At 43.2% G+C, this 16,771-nt stretch overlaps 1 protein-coding gene and 1 non-coding gene across 4 annotated transcripts in view; both read right to left on the bottom strand.

The window, feature by feature from the left end:
• Positions 1-344: 344 nt before the first annotated feature.
• Positions 345-16,771, bottom strand: part of Nsd2 (nuclear receptor binding SET domain protein 2) — a 73,169-nt gene continuing 56,742 nt past the window's right edge. For all 3 annotated transcript variants that reach the window (XM_034508961.2, XM_076938304.1, XM_034508960.2), the window contains 10 exons: positions 16,088-16,267; positions 15,589-15,745; positions 15,249-15,454; positions 13,670-13,773; positions 13,046-13,315; positions 11,351-11,467; positions 6,355-6,496; positions 5,969-6,075; positions 4,559-4,763; positions 345-3,231 (listed from right to left, as the gene is read on the bottom strand). In XM_034508961.2, coding sequence (XP_034364852.1) covers positions 2,960-3,231; positions 4,559-4,763; positions 5,969-6,075; positions 6,355-6,496; positions 11,351-11,467; positions 13,046-13,315; positions 13,670-13,773; positions 15,249-15,454; positions 15,589-15,745; positions 16,088-16,267 — 1,760 coding nt within the window. In that variant the 3' untranslated portion in view covers positions 345-2,959. The remainder of the gene's footprint in view (positions 3,232-4,558; positions 4,764-5,968; positions 6,076-6,354; positions 6,497-11,350; positions 11,468-13,045; positions 13,316-13,669; positions 13,774-15,248; positions 15,455-15,588; positions 15,746-16,087; positions 16,268-16,771) is intronic.
• Positions 6,569-6,678, bottom strand: LOC117713190 (small Cajal body-specific RNA 23). The gene has a single exon (XR_004607371.1).

Raw genomic sequence — 16,771 nt, 5'->3', positions numbered from 1 at the left:
GTTGGAGATAAGGCTACAAGAAAACAGAAGGTAGGTAAATAGTAGGGCAAATGTGGGCACCCAGGAAGTAGAGGAGTAAAACACAGGTACATATTAAATAAGTGTAAGAAAGAGGCCTTTAAAGTTTTTTAATAAAAAAATACTCATTACAGTTTTCCAAACACAACTTTCCACTTTAAATGCTATTTTTCCCCAACTGGTAATTCTCATCTATATTTCAGTATTACCTCCCCCCTCCCCCAAATTTCAAGTTTTTAAGCCTTCACTATCAGACCTAGTGACAGCACCCGGCATTCCTAAAAGGAAGCTGACTTTATATTGTATGAAGTTTAGACACCAATAGGCACATTTAAACTTAGATTTAATTTCTGACAGGACATTTCACATCTCAACAGGATACGGTGACACCATGACACGGACACAGCATTTTATTCTAACAGTCATCAGCTACACTCCATGTAGATGATGGTATTTGGCAACTGATAAGTATTTGCATTAACTTTAAAACATTTTTATACTTAACTCTTGAAAATTAGGTAGCTCTGGGCACTTCACACATCATGCTACAGATATCACTTGGAAATCATCAGAAATGCCAACCTGAGTGTGCCTGCCTGAGGCCCAAGGAGTCCTTACATACTAGTGCCAGGATGTTCCTTAGGAACTAGCACCTAGTCCTTATCACTCTTGCCAGATGCACTGCCCTACAGGTGCCTAGGTTTTAACTGCTGTAGTTCCACATTCTCATAGAGCAGTGCTTGTGTGGACACTGGCTGTGCGTCCCTGGGCTGCTGCCACCTTGCAGAAGTGTACACATAGGTGTGTGCTGACTAGGGAATGGCTCCTGAGTAGTGTAGAATATGGGCAGTTTTCATTTGTTTATGTCACATTAAGGAAAAAGAAAACTGGAGCTGATGTTCAGAAAGTAACATCTCTGTCAGATTCAGAGCACCTACCACATCCAGAGTCACAGCTCTAGGCCTATTGGCTGGTCCCTCTGTAGGAAAAGCCATCACCCTAGATTTGTAAGTAGGTCTTCGGTTGGTTTTTAGAGTTAGTGTTATTTACTCATTAATACTTTTAAAAAGGGGAAATTGTCTACAATGTTCACAATATTTCCTTCATAAAGATCATAAAAGAATTTAGAACCAAAATTCCCAAGATTTTACTTAAGATTAAAAAAAAAAAAACACAGTTAATTTGTTCCCAAAGTAAACTGCAAAATCAGCTCTGGTGCCTTTTACCTTTAGCAGAAGCTACTCAGCTGGTAGGAAAGGATGGTTTTGGACAACATGATGGGCCTACCATGGAGCCTGGGGGCCATGTGCATGTGAGAAGACTATCTGGCCTATCACTACATCAGCCTGCCAAACTTGGGCCATAAATAACCTAAATTTATGAACCAATCTATTATTTGTATAGAGCAGTTTGAGCCAAATTAAATCTAAACTTAAAGTGTTTCTGGCCTGCTGGTCAAATAGGTGTCTCCAGAGGTAACTAGCCTGTGCCTACGAAAGCAACAGGCTGCTGCTTCAACTTTTGGGGGACTACTATAGAAGTGCCAAAGGGACAGTCACTAATCAGTGCCCATGACATGCTAGGCTGGCAGGTGTCACGGCTGATGCTGACCATTAAGAATGCTCAGTCCTGGTTCAAATGGGAACTGCAGTTCTACAAGGCTAGAGGGCAGGACAGCAGTGGACAGCAAACCTTGGGGACTTCATGGCTAGTTTAAGCTTTTTACTTTGTGGTTTTTCTAAAGCCATCCATTGCTGATGCACTGCATGCACCTTCCCTCCCAATAGAAAGCATGAGGTCTCCTTTCTCAGTGTCCCAAGCTCTCCAGGGCCACAATGCAGTCCTGGGAAGGCTGAAGCAGGCCCAAGGACAGTGGACAGTCTACTAGTCCTTGGGCTGAGCCTTTAAAAGAAATCACTTAAATCTCATAGGGAAACAGGCACCATGAGACTTGACCACCATGAGACAAGGTGGGGCCCTGGTGGAGAGATAAAGAGCAAATAGCTTGAGGCTCCACAAACAAATGCACCAGACAGAAAGCATTAGCCTAGGTTCCAGGCTGTCTGTGCTCCCCCACTTCCCCCGGGGTTCCTGTGGTTACCTCCCTCTGGGCTCAATAGTTCTATCTGCCTGACAACTCAGATATATTTTAGCTGGTAATAATGTATGAAAGTTTTAGCAAAAGTATGTTGGGAATAAATGTCAGAAGACTACCAAGTGAAGAAAATGTACAAGGTTTCCCCCAAATGTTGGTCAAAGAACCTGGGTTCAAGACATTAGAGAAAAACAGGCAAAACAAAAGCAGCTGCCAGGCCACACTGCTGTCACTGGTCATGTCCACAAAAAGGGAAGCCACGAGAGGAATCTTGCAACACCACAACCACTCAAAGTGGAAACAAAACACTTTGAGGAAAAATTCACATTAATACAAAGAACATAGGCTATTTCAAAACAAAATAATTATCAATCCTGATTAGAAGGAGCCCAGGGCTTGAGTCCCAATCTGCCCTGAGTAGAGGGCAGTATGTGAATAGAAGCCTGCACCATCAGGAGAGAGCTAATGGTGACCTGTAGAAAATTCTTTATATGTTTCAGGTAAGATAAAAGCATTTCACATGCCAGTTAATCTTCAATCATAACTTTAATCTAAAATAGAAATGGGAGGGCACCTTGAAGTTGGGTCTCAGATTCAAGTGTAGAGGTGACGCTGCGTAGTAAGGCTTGTTTATCCTGGACCGCCAATCGTGCAGCTGAGAAGCATCAGTGCAGACGCAGCACAGCTGCTGAGGATGGCTCAGTGGTGGGAGGAGCTGCCTCCCACGCAAGTAGGCCTATACACATAGCGCTATGACCTGGGTCCTTGGGGTGAGTGTTGCTGCATTTGCCTTCCCATTGTTGGCAGGGCTGGCTGCCCCACACCACCCCAGGATCTGACCAAATGCTATTTGCTGTCTGTGATTCTTCGCCAACACCGCCTTTTCTTCCTCTTCCCCTTTGACTTCAGTGATTCTGGAAAGGGTTTTTCAGTCTTGGTATTAGTTGCAGATTCTGCCCTCAAGTCATGCTCACAGCAGTAGGATTGCCCATCCTGGGTGGAATGGAAAGCAGTCCCGTCTTGGTGTTCCTTACAGAATGAGTTGGGGCAGAGGTGGCAAAATGAGGTAGAAGGTTTGCCACATACATCACAGTGATGCCAAGGACATTCCCACTTCCCTGCAATAAAACACACCATTAGTAAATGGAAGTGAAAGAATCAAATCTTCAATATATTCAGGGTGGAGAATAATTTTTTGAGGGGTACTAGGGATTGAACCCAAGGCCTCAAGCATATGTTGTAGCATTGAGTTAATATCCACATAATATATTATTATATAATATATTATTATATAATAATAATAATTATTATTATTATAAGATATACCCATCTCAGTATGTTTCCCAGGGTGACCGGGATCTTTAACTACCCATCCACCTGCTTCAGCCTTGAGTTGGTGGGCCAATTGGAATATACCAGCATACCTAACTTAGAATTACTTTTTTACTTGGCTAGTCAAATAAATGCAAATTAACACAAGAGTCTGCTTTTCATTTCAGTTGCCAGAGAGAAGCTAGTAATTGGTGCTCAAAGGCCAGGCAGGTGCTGAGTGCTGTAGACTACAGCATACATTCCTGCCAACTGCAGTATCACACCAGACACAGCGTAAGAACACTAGCAGATGTCCACTGATGGCAGTGACCCTTCCCTATGAGTTTTTTTTTTTTTTTTTTTTTTTTTTTTTAATCGAGACAGGGTTTCTTTGTGTACTTCTGAATATCCTGGCACTCACTCTTTAGACCAGGTTGGTCTTGAACTCAGAAATCCACCTGCCTCTGCTTCCCAGGTGGTGGGATTAAAGGTGTGAGCTGTCATGCCTGGCCTGTGCTTTGCCTAATATAAGGGAACAGTTTTCTGCTTAGATATGAATCTCTGACGCTCTTTGTTAATATTAAGGATAGCTGTCAAATCCACTACGGATATGTAAAACCGTATTGGGTTTCTTGTCTTTGAGTAAAGTCTTTGTATTTCATCTTGATGCTATGGTCTCTCTTGAGTATGTAGGGGTAGTAAGAGGCAAAGCCTATTCTATTGTTTTCCAAGGAGCCAAATATGTAGCTCCATCTTAAAAAGCAATTCCTGCTAGCTGTGCATCTCTAGGTGCCTGCAAGTTCTGGGGAGGGAGTTAAGTGAGGTGCCTAACAACCAGGCCCTCCAGTGACTGAGACTAGTCATGGTGGCTGCTGCAGTGGAACCTGTCCTCTCCATTAGAGTCCTGCATGGTGTGTATCACTTTAGATCTTGGTACTAATGAAATGACCACACTACACTAGACTTTGGAAGCTACTAACTGACCCCATCCTGTGAACTGGAGACATTTACTGCCTGACCTTCCCATGAATCTGCAACCAGGTAAGGCCCAGTCAAGTAAAGAAAGGCCTAGTAGGAATGGCAGGCAAGCCCTCTGTAAGTCATCAGAAGCTGGTATGGGTGCTGGGCACCTACCAAAAGGCCGCTTGCCCAAGCCCAGGCAGGACAGGTGGTAGGCCTTAGTGCAGAACTTGCGGTCACACAGCACCAGCTGTCCGCCATCACCACAGCGGAAGCACTCATCCTCTGACTGCCGCTTTCCTTCACCCTTGGCTCTCCGTCTTCTGGTTTTCTTCTTGGCCTTTTTACCTTTTTCCTCTGAAGAGAGGGATGTTGATGTCTAGAATCAAGAATTAAGCATAGTTCTTATGAAAGAATACAGACTGAAGCAGTAATAGAAGACAAACTACACAGATGGCCAAACAGCAAGGTCAAGAGGGACATTACAGATCCCTAGGGTGTTCCAACATAGGGTGCCTGAGCTAGAAGGCTAGCTCAGGGCTGTAGGTTCCATTCCTAGCACCACAAAAGGGTACACCCCTACACAGAGAAGAGGGCCATGGCCAATGCGATGATCCACTACACCTTCAGCAATTCCTGCTAAGACAAAAGACACAATATACAGGCTTAATAACGCCATGCTTGGGGTCTGCTGACACAGCCCATGGCCAGACTACTGGCCTGCTGGCCACTTCTCTCAGCTAAGAATTCAATTATAAGCAGAACAGATTAGGGCAATCCAGTGTCAAACCAGCAGTCCATCAGAAAATATCTAGAAGTCGGGCTCAGTCTGCAGCTCGGAGTAGAGCTGCCCATGATAGCCTTGGCCTTTTGCATGCAAGGGGTGCCCCAACATTCATATTTTTCTAAGGACCTTGGAGACATGATTTTAGAAGTCATTGTGAATAAAATTACAATAAAAATTAACACTGGCACATCAAGCAAGCATGACTTGTAATCAACTTGAAAGGGACTGGAGTCCAAAGGTTGTGACTCAGTGGGAGAGCACTTGCCTAGCAGGCATGGGCTCTGAGATACACATACAACAATGTAAACAAAAAGGTAGCAGGGTAATAGAGGCAGTGAAAACAGACACTAACCACATGGAACCTCATGTGAAGCAACAGAATGCCAGGATAAGGCCTCCACAACCTGAGGAATGCCACAGCCATCAACAGGAGCGGGAAAGAGGCCTGAAAGACTCTTGAAACGTTGGAACAAACATGGTCCTGTCAATAACTCTGATTTTACCTACCTGTGTTCAGAACTGAGTCTATGTTCCTGATGTCTAAGCCACACATTTGTTGGTGCTTCATTGGGATAATTCTTACAGGAATTATATCATTGAAGAAGTCTTAACAAGTGGCTTACACTGGCAGAGGGCTTCACTAACCTCAACCCACACACTGCAGGGATCCGGCCCTTGACATAGCAACAGTCAGTTGGGAAGAGGTACTGCTTACTAGAAAGCAATCTTCTCAGATGCCATAATGGCACCAGAACTACGTGTTTGAGCTTCACAGAAAGAAGCTGTGATGCCCTTACCTTTGGTCTGTCTCCAAGGAACCCACTACAGTTGGAGGCTCCACACCGACAGACCGTCTTTTCATTGCCCAAACAATCGAGGTTATAGTTGAAGGTCAGCTCTGTACCTAAAGGAGACACAATGCTTTGTTAGAGGACCCTGTCTTCCTAAGGCAATGGATGCTGAAGTTAAGAGTTAGTCTCAAGAAAATGTGCCCCTCGCCGCTCCTTTCAGGCACACAGTGGCATGATTCAGAGTTCAACAATTCGCTTCATAAAACAGATATCCACAACAAAACTTACAAATTCTTATCCTAGACTTTTCCAAACTCAGCCATACCAAATGCCAGCCATTGCCTCTGCCTGTCCACATGGCACCAGAAATTTACAGGACCCCAGTGATGTACCTGCAGGAATGTCACACACAGCAAACAGGCCAACCCGTGTGTCCCCATTCACTGTCCACTTCAGGGTCTCACAGTTGGGCTGGCAGCTATGGTTCATGAATCGTGAATAATTCCCTTTGGGGCCAGCATCAATTATGCGGTCCTGTAGGAAAAAAAGTCAATGACATTTTGATCTTTAAAGGGATTCTAGGTTGTATCAGATGATAATGTTGCTTGTTATACTGAAAATCATGGTACCCTGCTGTCCATTTGGACCAGGCACCTCTCAACCAGTCCAGATTCTCTTGCTCAAAACCAGAACACAAAAAGAACCCAAGTGAGCAGTGTTGAGGACAGCGAACTGGCACCTAAATCAGCCCTGGCAACAAGTAAGCTAGGAGAAATACTAGTGCCACAGAGTTGGAAGGTTAGCAAGAAGAGCCTGTAGAAAACCAGCACTGCCAGATACCAGCAAACTGTATTAAAAATAGACAAGCCGTATCAACTCCTAAAGAGCAAGTAAGACACAAGCATAACATGCTCAAGCTCCCACCAGCTGGAACGATGGACTGTGTCCATGATGCTATTCTGACACAAGAGGGATAGGCACAGGCTGACAGTTCTGAAATGGCAATCAGAAATGTGAATACACAGTGGCTCTGGGAACTAACTCACTGAAATCCAAGTGTTCAAGTACAATAAAAAAATAAGAACCACCTATCACAGCTCACATCAGGAGATGGGCAGGTGGGTACACATCAGATGTACCTTCTCCCCTAAAACCTCTAGACCAAACACATAGCTAAGTAGGTTCTCTGCTCTACAGTGATGTCTGAGTAGGGATGAGTCTGTGTCAGCAGTATTCCTAGCTGTGCCTGTGGACCAGAGAGCACTGCACATGGCAAACACTGGGGATGACTATGCCTGTACCACCTGATGGGTGCTGACCTTACGGGTTTCTCTTGGCGGTAAACACTTGGGTCCTTTAAGAAACCTCCATGGTTTGCACCCATCAGGTGGTGTAAACATAGAGAAACTTGGTGGGCATGCCTGCAGTCTTCAGATGCTAAGGAAGGAGATCACTTCAGCCCAGGACTCAGAATTCACTCCAGGAGAATAAAAGTAGAACCAGTATCAGATATAACTCAGTGACCTGCATTTTACTATACTAAATTAACACCCAACCAGTTCTGTTTGTTTTTGAAGATGACAGATGAACAACCTAGCTTGCTGAATCACGCCTTAGCTGTATTTGTATACTGAACTGGTGAGATGGCTCACAAGATAAAGGCATTTGCCATCAAGCCCCATAGTCAGAGCTTGAACCCCAGACCCTACACCATGGGAGAATTAACCTCTAAAAGTTGTCTCTGACCTCTACAAGTATGCCACAGTGTGCACAATCATACACATACACAAAGTAAATACATGTTTTTAAAAGTGCATGCAAATATGTGACTACAGGCACATATGTGATGGTCAGGGAACAACTGTTTAGAAGTCAGTTCTCTAGTAGTAGGAAGTCTACTTCCACCTTGTCTTTGATTTCTGATATTGTGCCATGTAATCCAGAGTAGCTGACTTAAGAACTCTCCAACTGAATTTTTTTTAAATCAAAGACATATTTGTATTTACATGTTTGTATGTCTCTGTGACTATGGATGTCACATGAGTGTGGTTCTTCAGAGAGGCCAGAAAAGGGTGTCAGATCTCCTGGTGCTGGAGTTAGAAGCAGGTGGGCCTGATATGGGTCATATGAAAAGAACGTAGGTCCTTCAGAAAACTATCCAAGTTTGTATACATCTGTGTGCATGCATTCAGAGGACAGTTCAAGCCTGGGTGCTATTTCTCAAAGGCTTTCTGACTTGTTTTTCTCTTTAATATCCATTTATTTGTTTGTTGTGTGTGCACACACTTGTGTATGCCATGGTCGGGTGTGGAGGCTAGAGGACAACTTTCCTGAAATGATGCTCTTCCCCCAAATGGGTCCTTGGGGTTAAACTCAGGTCTTCAGGGTTTCTGCAAAGCACTATTATCCAATGAGCCATCTTGCCTCACCAAAAGCACTACTGCTTTTTGAGATGGACTCTTTCACTGGAATCTGTGGTTCACCAATTATACTAGTCTGGTCAGGGACCCAAGGATCCTTCCATCTCTACCTCCCTTGCATTGGGATTGTAAGAATATGCCTCCATGTTCATCTTTTTTAAATAAAAGCTTACTGGGGTTTTTCCTTGCGCGCGCGCATGTGTGTGTGTGTGTGTGTGTGTGTGTGTGTGTGTATGCGCTCTCAGGGCTCAAGACTCTACCACTGAGCCATATGCCCAGCCACATCTTAACCATTTTTATGTGTATAATTAATTGTAATAAACACATTTACAGGGGCACCCCTTTAATTCTTTGCTATTTACATACTTGAGAGGGAACACCTTCCTCCTAAATGCTTGGACTATGATAGTATGTATGGGCTATCATGCCCAGCCCTTTGAGTTCTTTAAGCATCTTTCAAATTATGGTTTTAGGCCATGCATTAACAGCCGGTGTCTGTAATTTCCACACTAGGTTGGCCTGAGACAGAAGAATTCCAAGTTCAAGGCCAGCTTGGGCTACAAAGCTAATTCAAAATCAGGGACAGGGATGTAATTCAGTAGTAGGTCATAGAATCTGTAGGAGTTAAGTGTTTGGGGCTGGAGAGATTGCTCAGCGGTTAAGAGCACTGACTGTTCTTCCAGAGGTCCTGAGTTCAATTCCCAGCAACCACATGGTGGCTCACAACCATCTGTAATGGGATCCAATACCCTTTTCTGGTGTGTCTGAAGAAAGCAATGGTGTACTCATATACATAAGATAAATAAATAAATAAATATTTTTTAAAAAAGAGTTTGATTCTCTAATACTTAAACAAAATCAACAAAAGAGGTTTCATTTTTTGTCTAGAGATCTAAGAGGTCTTTTTAAGAGCTATACCTGGAGACCGGTTAAAAGCACTGACTGCTCTTCCAGAGGTCCGAAGTTCAATTTTCAGCAACCATGTGGTGGCTCACAGCCATCTATAAGGGCGTCCATCTGATGCCCTCTTTGGCACACAGGTGTACAGACAGAGCACTCATACATAAAATAAATAAATCTTTCTTTTAAAATAGTTAAAATTGGTTTAATTATTGCTCTGAATGGGGCATTCTTTTCTGTTCTTTGTAGAGCTTAGGAGTTTTTAGATGAAACCTGGACATTTGAATCTAATAATTCAGTAACTCTGGAAATCAGATTATTCCTCCTCCTCTGATTTTGTTCTTTTCTTTCTACTGTTGTTCTAGGCTTCTTCTTCTTCTTTTTAAAATGGGTGATATCTGTGGCTTTTTCTGAGCCTGTGCCTTCTCCAGGGCAGGCACAGTTGTGGAAGTCTTAGTTTTTAATGTACAGCTCTAAAATGAGGGAGAAGGGAAATGAGGTGGGAATGAGCAGCACCCCCTTGAGCTATCAGCACACAGGGTACAGAAGCATCCCTGTGGCAGTCAGGCACCTCTCCTCCCACAGTGCTGACCCTGGTTTTCTGTCTGTTGGCCTCCAGAATCCTAGCTTGCGGGCTTTCCCAATAAACCAGAATGTCCTCCTTATAGAAGGCCCTCCATGAACCTACTCATAGTTTATCTTCTTAATCCTGTGTCATGTCAGAGCCTGAAAGAGGACATATTACTCAGCTCTAGAGCTCTAGGCTCTACACCTCTTGCAACCCCCCTTTCCAAAAAAAACCTGAAAAACAAAAACAGAAACAAACCCACAGGGGAAATGGAAAAGCACAATGCACATTACTACATCCTACCCACCTATATTAGTTATTATTTTGCCATATTCACTATCTCCTGTTTTACAATGCAGGCACAGACATATATGTGTATGTGCATATGCACGTGCACGCACACACACACATACACACACACTACTGCCACTACTCCCTTCAGGGCTAGCTGCTAACATCTTGCTCCACCCCTGGTACATGAGCTTGCTTGCTCACTCATTTTCCCTCTTCCCCTCTATCCCTCAGCTTTTTGTGGTCCCTGACCTCAAACTCAAGATCCTGCTGCCTCACTGTCCCGAGTGCTGTGATTATAAACAGGCATGCACTATACTTGGCTTCAGTATCTCCTAAGTCTTTATTTCTTAGCCCTCTTGTCTCTGACACTGCCCTCACTAAGTGGTCCACACACCAGTCTACAGCAAATGGAGTTGAAGAATGGTCACGTTTCCTAAGGGGACAGTTGGATGAGGTTCTTGGAGCCATTTCTATTTCTACAGTGGCTCTTTATCCCCAGAAAGCAGAGTCTGTTTGCTATGCTCTACTCAAAACGCCTGCTAAGTAGCCATTTTCTACCTTGCCATCTTCAAGCACTATTATTAGTCTTTGTCTTTGAAACAGAGCCCCACTTTTTGAGCACTTTTGAGCCCCACTTACTGGTTGCAGAAGACAAAAAAGTACCAGTCTGAAGCACTTTCTCTACCTACGGCTAGTTACCTTCATTCTGAGAACACCAAAACCCTCTAGCATATAGGTTCCATCTGCTTAAAACTATGAATTACAGAGCTATGAAGAGTGGCACACACCTCTAGTCCCATTTACTTGAACTCAGAAGTTTCAAGTCAGCATGAGCAGCATACACACAGAGAGAATGCATAGGATTCACAAGCTATGGATCAATTCACAGCCAAAGACCACTCTACAGTGCAGCCCAGATAGCTTGAAATGCTTATGTCTATGCTTTTCCCCTTCTTTCCTTGGTCTTAGGAAGACTCTTGGTACACTATTTATGTTGTACTAAACACACATGGCTTAGGATGCTCTCTGCCAAGGGGCAGCTCTATATTCAGGAAAAAATACGCAATGTTTGTGAAAAAAAGTTATTAAGAAGAAGAAATGAGAATGTCAACAAAATCGAAAGGCCAATCATACAGGCGAACCCTCCCGGCCTATGTTCCAGACTTCAGGAATGAACAGCAAACCCAAACACAGGCTTTCCATTACCTTGTCTATGGTAAGCATGTAAAAGTGAGTGATGTCATTCTCATGTGCATATTTGATTCTTGCCATACACTCCTCTTCATCAATCAGCTCACCAACATACTCATTAACAAACTCTCCCTGGAAATCAGAAGAATATAATGACTGAGTACATACCAACCAATTCTCAGAATCAAGGTTCAAACACCATGACACTATCAATCAGTCTAGGGTAAGGCGTTAATATCTTGGGGGTAGGGATCCTAGAAGTCCTTTGTTAAGGTCAAATTCAAGTGATCTCATATATATCGTATAAATAAAGATTGCCAGAAGCAATTATATCATGGTATTCTCAGAGTAGTGACAATCCATATTACTTCCTTCAATGTCTTGCCTCTTAAGCACATATCTGGTCCATGTAAGTAATCATTACACGCAGATTCCCCCAAAAGAAAAGGGTTATAAAGAACTTGACAGGCAGGTTCTATAGCAAGTCTACATGAAGCAACAGCTGTGGCAACCATGGAAGAAAGCTAGAGAAGGGTACATCTACACAGCCCTTTTTTTAAAAAATGGCCGATACTAGTCTATAGCTTACACATTATCCATGCTGGACCCTACTCTGGTCATGGACCTTGAGTTTGAAACTACTGGTCCCTAGGTCATGAAAAAGCACTTCAGAGCCAGTCTGTGACAAGGTAAATAACAATTCCACTTGTATCTCTATGAAGGGGATATACTGGCAAGTGAATCTGAAAGCAGAAACAGGGTTAGCAGAAGTTAGTCTCACTCACCAATGAATTTATTTATTTTTATGTATATGGGTGTTTTGCCTGAATATATGTCTGTACACCTCATGTGCTTGGTACCCTTAGAGGCCAAAAGAGGACATTAGATTCCCTGGAACTTGAGTTATAGATGATTATGAGCCACCATTGGGGTGCTAGGAACAGAACCCAGGTCCTTTTAAAAGAACAACTAGTATTCTTAGTCACTGAGACATCTTTCCAGTCCTGCCAATGAAGTTTTTGTTTATCGAATTCATACTGGATTATGCTGAGACAATGTCAAATAGTAATGCCTCCTTAGCTCTTGTAGGAATGCCTGAGCATCTGACTGCCAATCAAAGGAAAAGCAATCATTTCATAGACTCTTTTTTTCCCTAAGAGGCAAACATTAGAATTTATACCTAAGACATGCTTCAAGGAAGTTTATTAGTATTAACTTTGATAGGAGTTATGGAATGTTTTAAAACATTTGGGGGTGGGGGTGGGGGTGGGGAATGGAACTCACGATGTAGGCTATACTGGCCTTGAACTCAAGAGAGATTTGCCTGCCTTTGCCACATACCAGGTATGTACCATCATACCTGGCTTACAACTTTTAACTATAATAATTCAATCTGAACACTATTTTAAAATATTTTACACAAATGCAAAAACAAAAACCCCACATATAATAAGCAGTGCGCCACAAATTCTTATGAGGGGAAGGGAGGGCTAGTGAGATGATCCAATAGGTAAAGACCTTGCCACCATGGCCGAGAACCTCAGCTGAATCCCTGAGACCCACATGGAAGGAGAAAACTGACTCCCAAATGTTGTCCTCTGATCTATACACACATGCCATGGCACATGCACATCCACATACATTCTAATACACATAAAAACCCACAATTAAGAATCACTACATAGTATAAAAAGAAGACACATTACGTACTTTTCTGATGTCCCTTTTGGCAACGAGGCCCCACCCTTTGCCATCTGTCTTGATGATCTTGGTCTCAGGGTACTGGCGCTTAGTGAAACACTGGTTCTGGCAGTATTCCCCTGCAGGACACACCTGTGGGTGGCACTCAAACATGAGCATCCTGTTTAGACACTCTGAATCAGAGCCACAGGGGTTCTCATCCGTGGGCTTACAGTTGCATTTTGGGATTTCAGAAATGTCAGCTGTATAGATCTGGACTTTGCCATAAGGTTTATTCACCTGTAGGGGAAAAGCATGTTGTCATGACTCACTTTATAAACAGAGAACCCTGGACCCTGCACACTCATATTGCCCCCTCAAGGACCTACCTACCTCGGAGACATGCATCCTAGTATTCATCATTGGACCCAAAGACTTAGTTCCTTATAGACCTCTTAACAGCCACAACCCAGGTATAAAAAAACAAATCAGTAGCCTAAAAGCCATGTTTACTACTCTGTTGAGAACGAATGGACTGTCTCTCTCTCTCTCTCTCTCTCTCTCTCTCTCTCTCTCTCTCTCTCTCTCTCTCTCTCTCTGTGTGTGTGTGTGTGTGTGTGTGTGTCCCCACCCCCTCCCTGACAGGCCCAGTACCTTGATATGCTTGTATGGTGGAGGCTTTCTCTCACTCTCCTGTGTTTCTCGGGCTTCCCGCTGAAGTTTGATTTCATTAAAACGAGCTTCAGCTTCTTGCAATGCTAAAAAGTCAAAAGGATATAAGAAATATATTTCAGTAAATAACTACATCCATCTTTTATGCTCCATATTCACTGCTAAGTACTGTTGTTGGTTTCTAGGAAGCTACAGGCTATGAACCACCCGAAAAGGCAAGTGAGTGCCTAGTGACTGAGCACTGGAAGCTCATCTGTGCCACTTCAGCACAAAGCCTGGTTCTGTCTCTGTCAGTCACTACCTATTCTCTGTACTGAGCTCTAAGGACAAGGCAACAGTGCTGGTGCTTGGGAAACAGTGTACTAAGGAAAAAAGTGAGCTTCTACTCTCTTTGTAAGCAAATGTGCTTTGACAAGAAGCTCTGGTTCAGATCACCAAAGGCTACATCAATACTCAGAGCTCACAGAATGTCAATGTTATTTTGAGGCCTGGACAGTGGATGGGCTAAGCTGGCAGGAACTGATCAGACCCAACTTAATAGCAGGCCATTATCAGGAGTCCCACTTTCACTATTTGGAACTGTATCAAACTCACTGGGTTGCCACAGTCTCTACTAGGTCTCTCCTTCCTGATGGTTTTTAAGAGTCTTCTGATAGCTATCCATGCTTACTAAAACCTCTTGAAGCTCCCAAATGTTGAGGCATCAGGGAAAGAGAACAGGTCTCAGCTGCAAGCAGGGATCCAAGAGCTCTCAAGAGACAGATCTTCATCTACCCTGGCAAATCCCATCAGCAGTGACATAACTTTAGTTCTCCCTGCATGCATGGAAGCACTGTAAGCTTTTCCTACTATCCACACTCACTCTGCACTCAGAGAAAATGCTGATTCTGCATGTGCAATGTCACGCCTCTAATCTCCTGTTTCCTTCCTGCCCAAGCCATGATCCAGCTTAACCATACTTTCTATACTCTGTCTCACAGACTGTAGAATTAGACACAGCATTCCTGTCAATCTGCCCACCCTGACACTGTATAAGGCACCCAAGGTCCCACTATGTCTCCTGAATTGGAATGAATTAGCAGCTGAGGTCTAACTGTAGGAAATCATCTCCAGAGATACCACACAAAGACTAGCTATGGAAAATATCTGTAACTAGTGCTAAAGATAGTATCTTTTCTGCCAGGCAGTGGTGCAACACACCTTTAATCCTAGCATTCAGGAGGCAGAGGCAGGTGGATTTCTGTGAGTTTGAGGCCAACCTGATCTACAAAATGAGTTCCAGGGCAACCAGGGCTGAAATAAATAAATAAATAAATAAATAAAATTTATTATGTCGCTTAATAAAGTTAACTACAAGCTAATATTGTAAAAGTTATTTAACAGCTTAAGTATACTTCAATAAATACATCAGCCTACAACCTTCCTTTTTCTCTAGTTTAGAGGTAGAGATAAAATATTTAGTTCAAGAATTTTTGAAAATACCAAATTTCAAAAGAACAGAAATTAGGATTAACAAGCCATAAGAGAATGACAACTATGCTCCATTGGGAAATCTCCATACCGTTCTTGAAGACTCTTCCGATGCCTCTGACCCCCTGGTAGCGGCTGCCCCGGTCCCCCTCCATGTATGGGAACACTCGTGCCTGATGTGTCCAGTAATAATCTTTAGACCCAAAGAAAAACACAGGGAATTCTCCAATCTCGTGCTTCATTTTCTGAATATTTGGGGGAACATTTTTGGGATGGCAAACTTCTGCTGGCCACCATCTATTATAAATATTAAAAACAGGATTCACATATTCTTCAGAGAGTGACAAAATTTTCAATACTTACTACTATAAAGTACAACAAACACATCTGGACAAGAAGACTTTATAAAAGCACAGACTTTTACTGCACACCTGTAGTTCCCAAGTTTGACCCAGATGATGTCTTGAAAGTGGAGCTTCTTTCCAGCCCGGCAGTCATTGCAGAACCAGCTGCCATCAGGCATCTCAATGTTCAAACAATCAGGGTGAAAGGCTGCTGGGCAGGCCTCACAGCAGAGAAGGCTTCCCCCTACAGGAAGAGAACAGGCTAGCCTGAGCTTGTCTCTCCAGGTCAGATTAGACTTTTTTTTTTCTTGTTCTTTTCCAGGCAGGGTTTTCCAGATGCATACATCTGCCTGCCTCTGCCTGGGCTGATGAGTACAGGGATCAAAGATGTGCACCACCACTGCCTGGCTAGGCCCTCTCCCTTAGCCTGTAACTGCCACAAACCCAACAGAAGCACGAGTGCCAGTATATCAACCATGAGTCAACACTCAATGACATCATTTTACCAAAGTCATCTTCCTAAAGTCTATGTGACTCTCTTAGTTTACATTTCAGCATCAGCACACATAGCAAAATCCATCCTTACCTTTGGAGCACACGAAGCACCAGCTCACATTGACATGGGTGTGGTGCCGCTTCCCCTTCCGGGCAGTGAAGTGGCCTGTGCAGATTATGCTGTTAGAAGCAATCACCGAACATCCTGCTGCTAGACACGCATCCCCTCCATGATAGGCAACGGGGCATCGGACACACCGCATCAGTTTACCTAAAGGAAATAACACCCTGAGGACCACAAATACTCTTGACTTCATGACCAACATCATGAAGCCTGAGAAAATTAGAAAATTTAAGATGAAAGACTCTGGAGCTATTTAATAACAATACCTTCCATGAAGGCAAAGGTTTGAAAACAGTGTTTGGAAAAAAAAACCAGACACTATTTAAATATCACATTCTAAAGCAGGGTCAACCAGCATTTCTTAACCTAATGCTGCTATCATTTGGGATTTGGGATTTGGGAGAGCCTCTTCTGGGCATCTTACCTACTAGATATTGATAGCAAATTCTCCCCTAAATATTACTAAATATATCTTGGCAGAGAAGCCCTTTGACAAGGACAAGACTATACTCTCCAATCCTACACAACCACCCTTATCTTTCATGTATACAATTTGATTTTAAAGTATTTCCCATTTGAAGATGAAGTTTAGTGGTGAAGCACTTGCCTAGGTATGTGAGACTTAGGGTTCTACCTCTTATATTACAAAGA

The sequence above is a fragment of the Arvicanthis niloticus genome, chromosome 7 (assembly GCF_011762505.2).
Source record: "Arvicanthis niloticus isolate mArvNil1 chromosome 7, mArvNil1.pat.X, whole genome shotgun sequence".
Classification (NCBI taxonomy): Eukaryota; Metazoa; Chordata; class Mammalia; order Rodentia; family Muridae; genus Arvicanthis; species Arvicanthis niloticus.
Note: the sequence above shows the minus strand (reverse complement) of the source record. Positions and strands in the feature narration are given on the sequence as shown.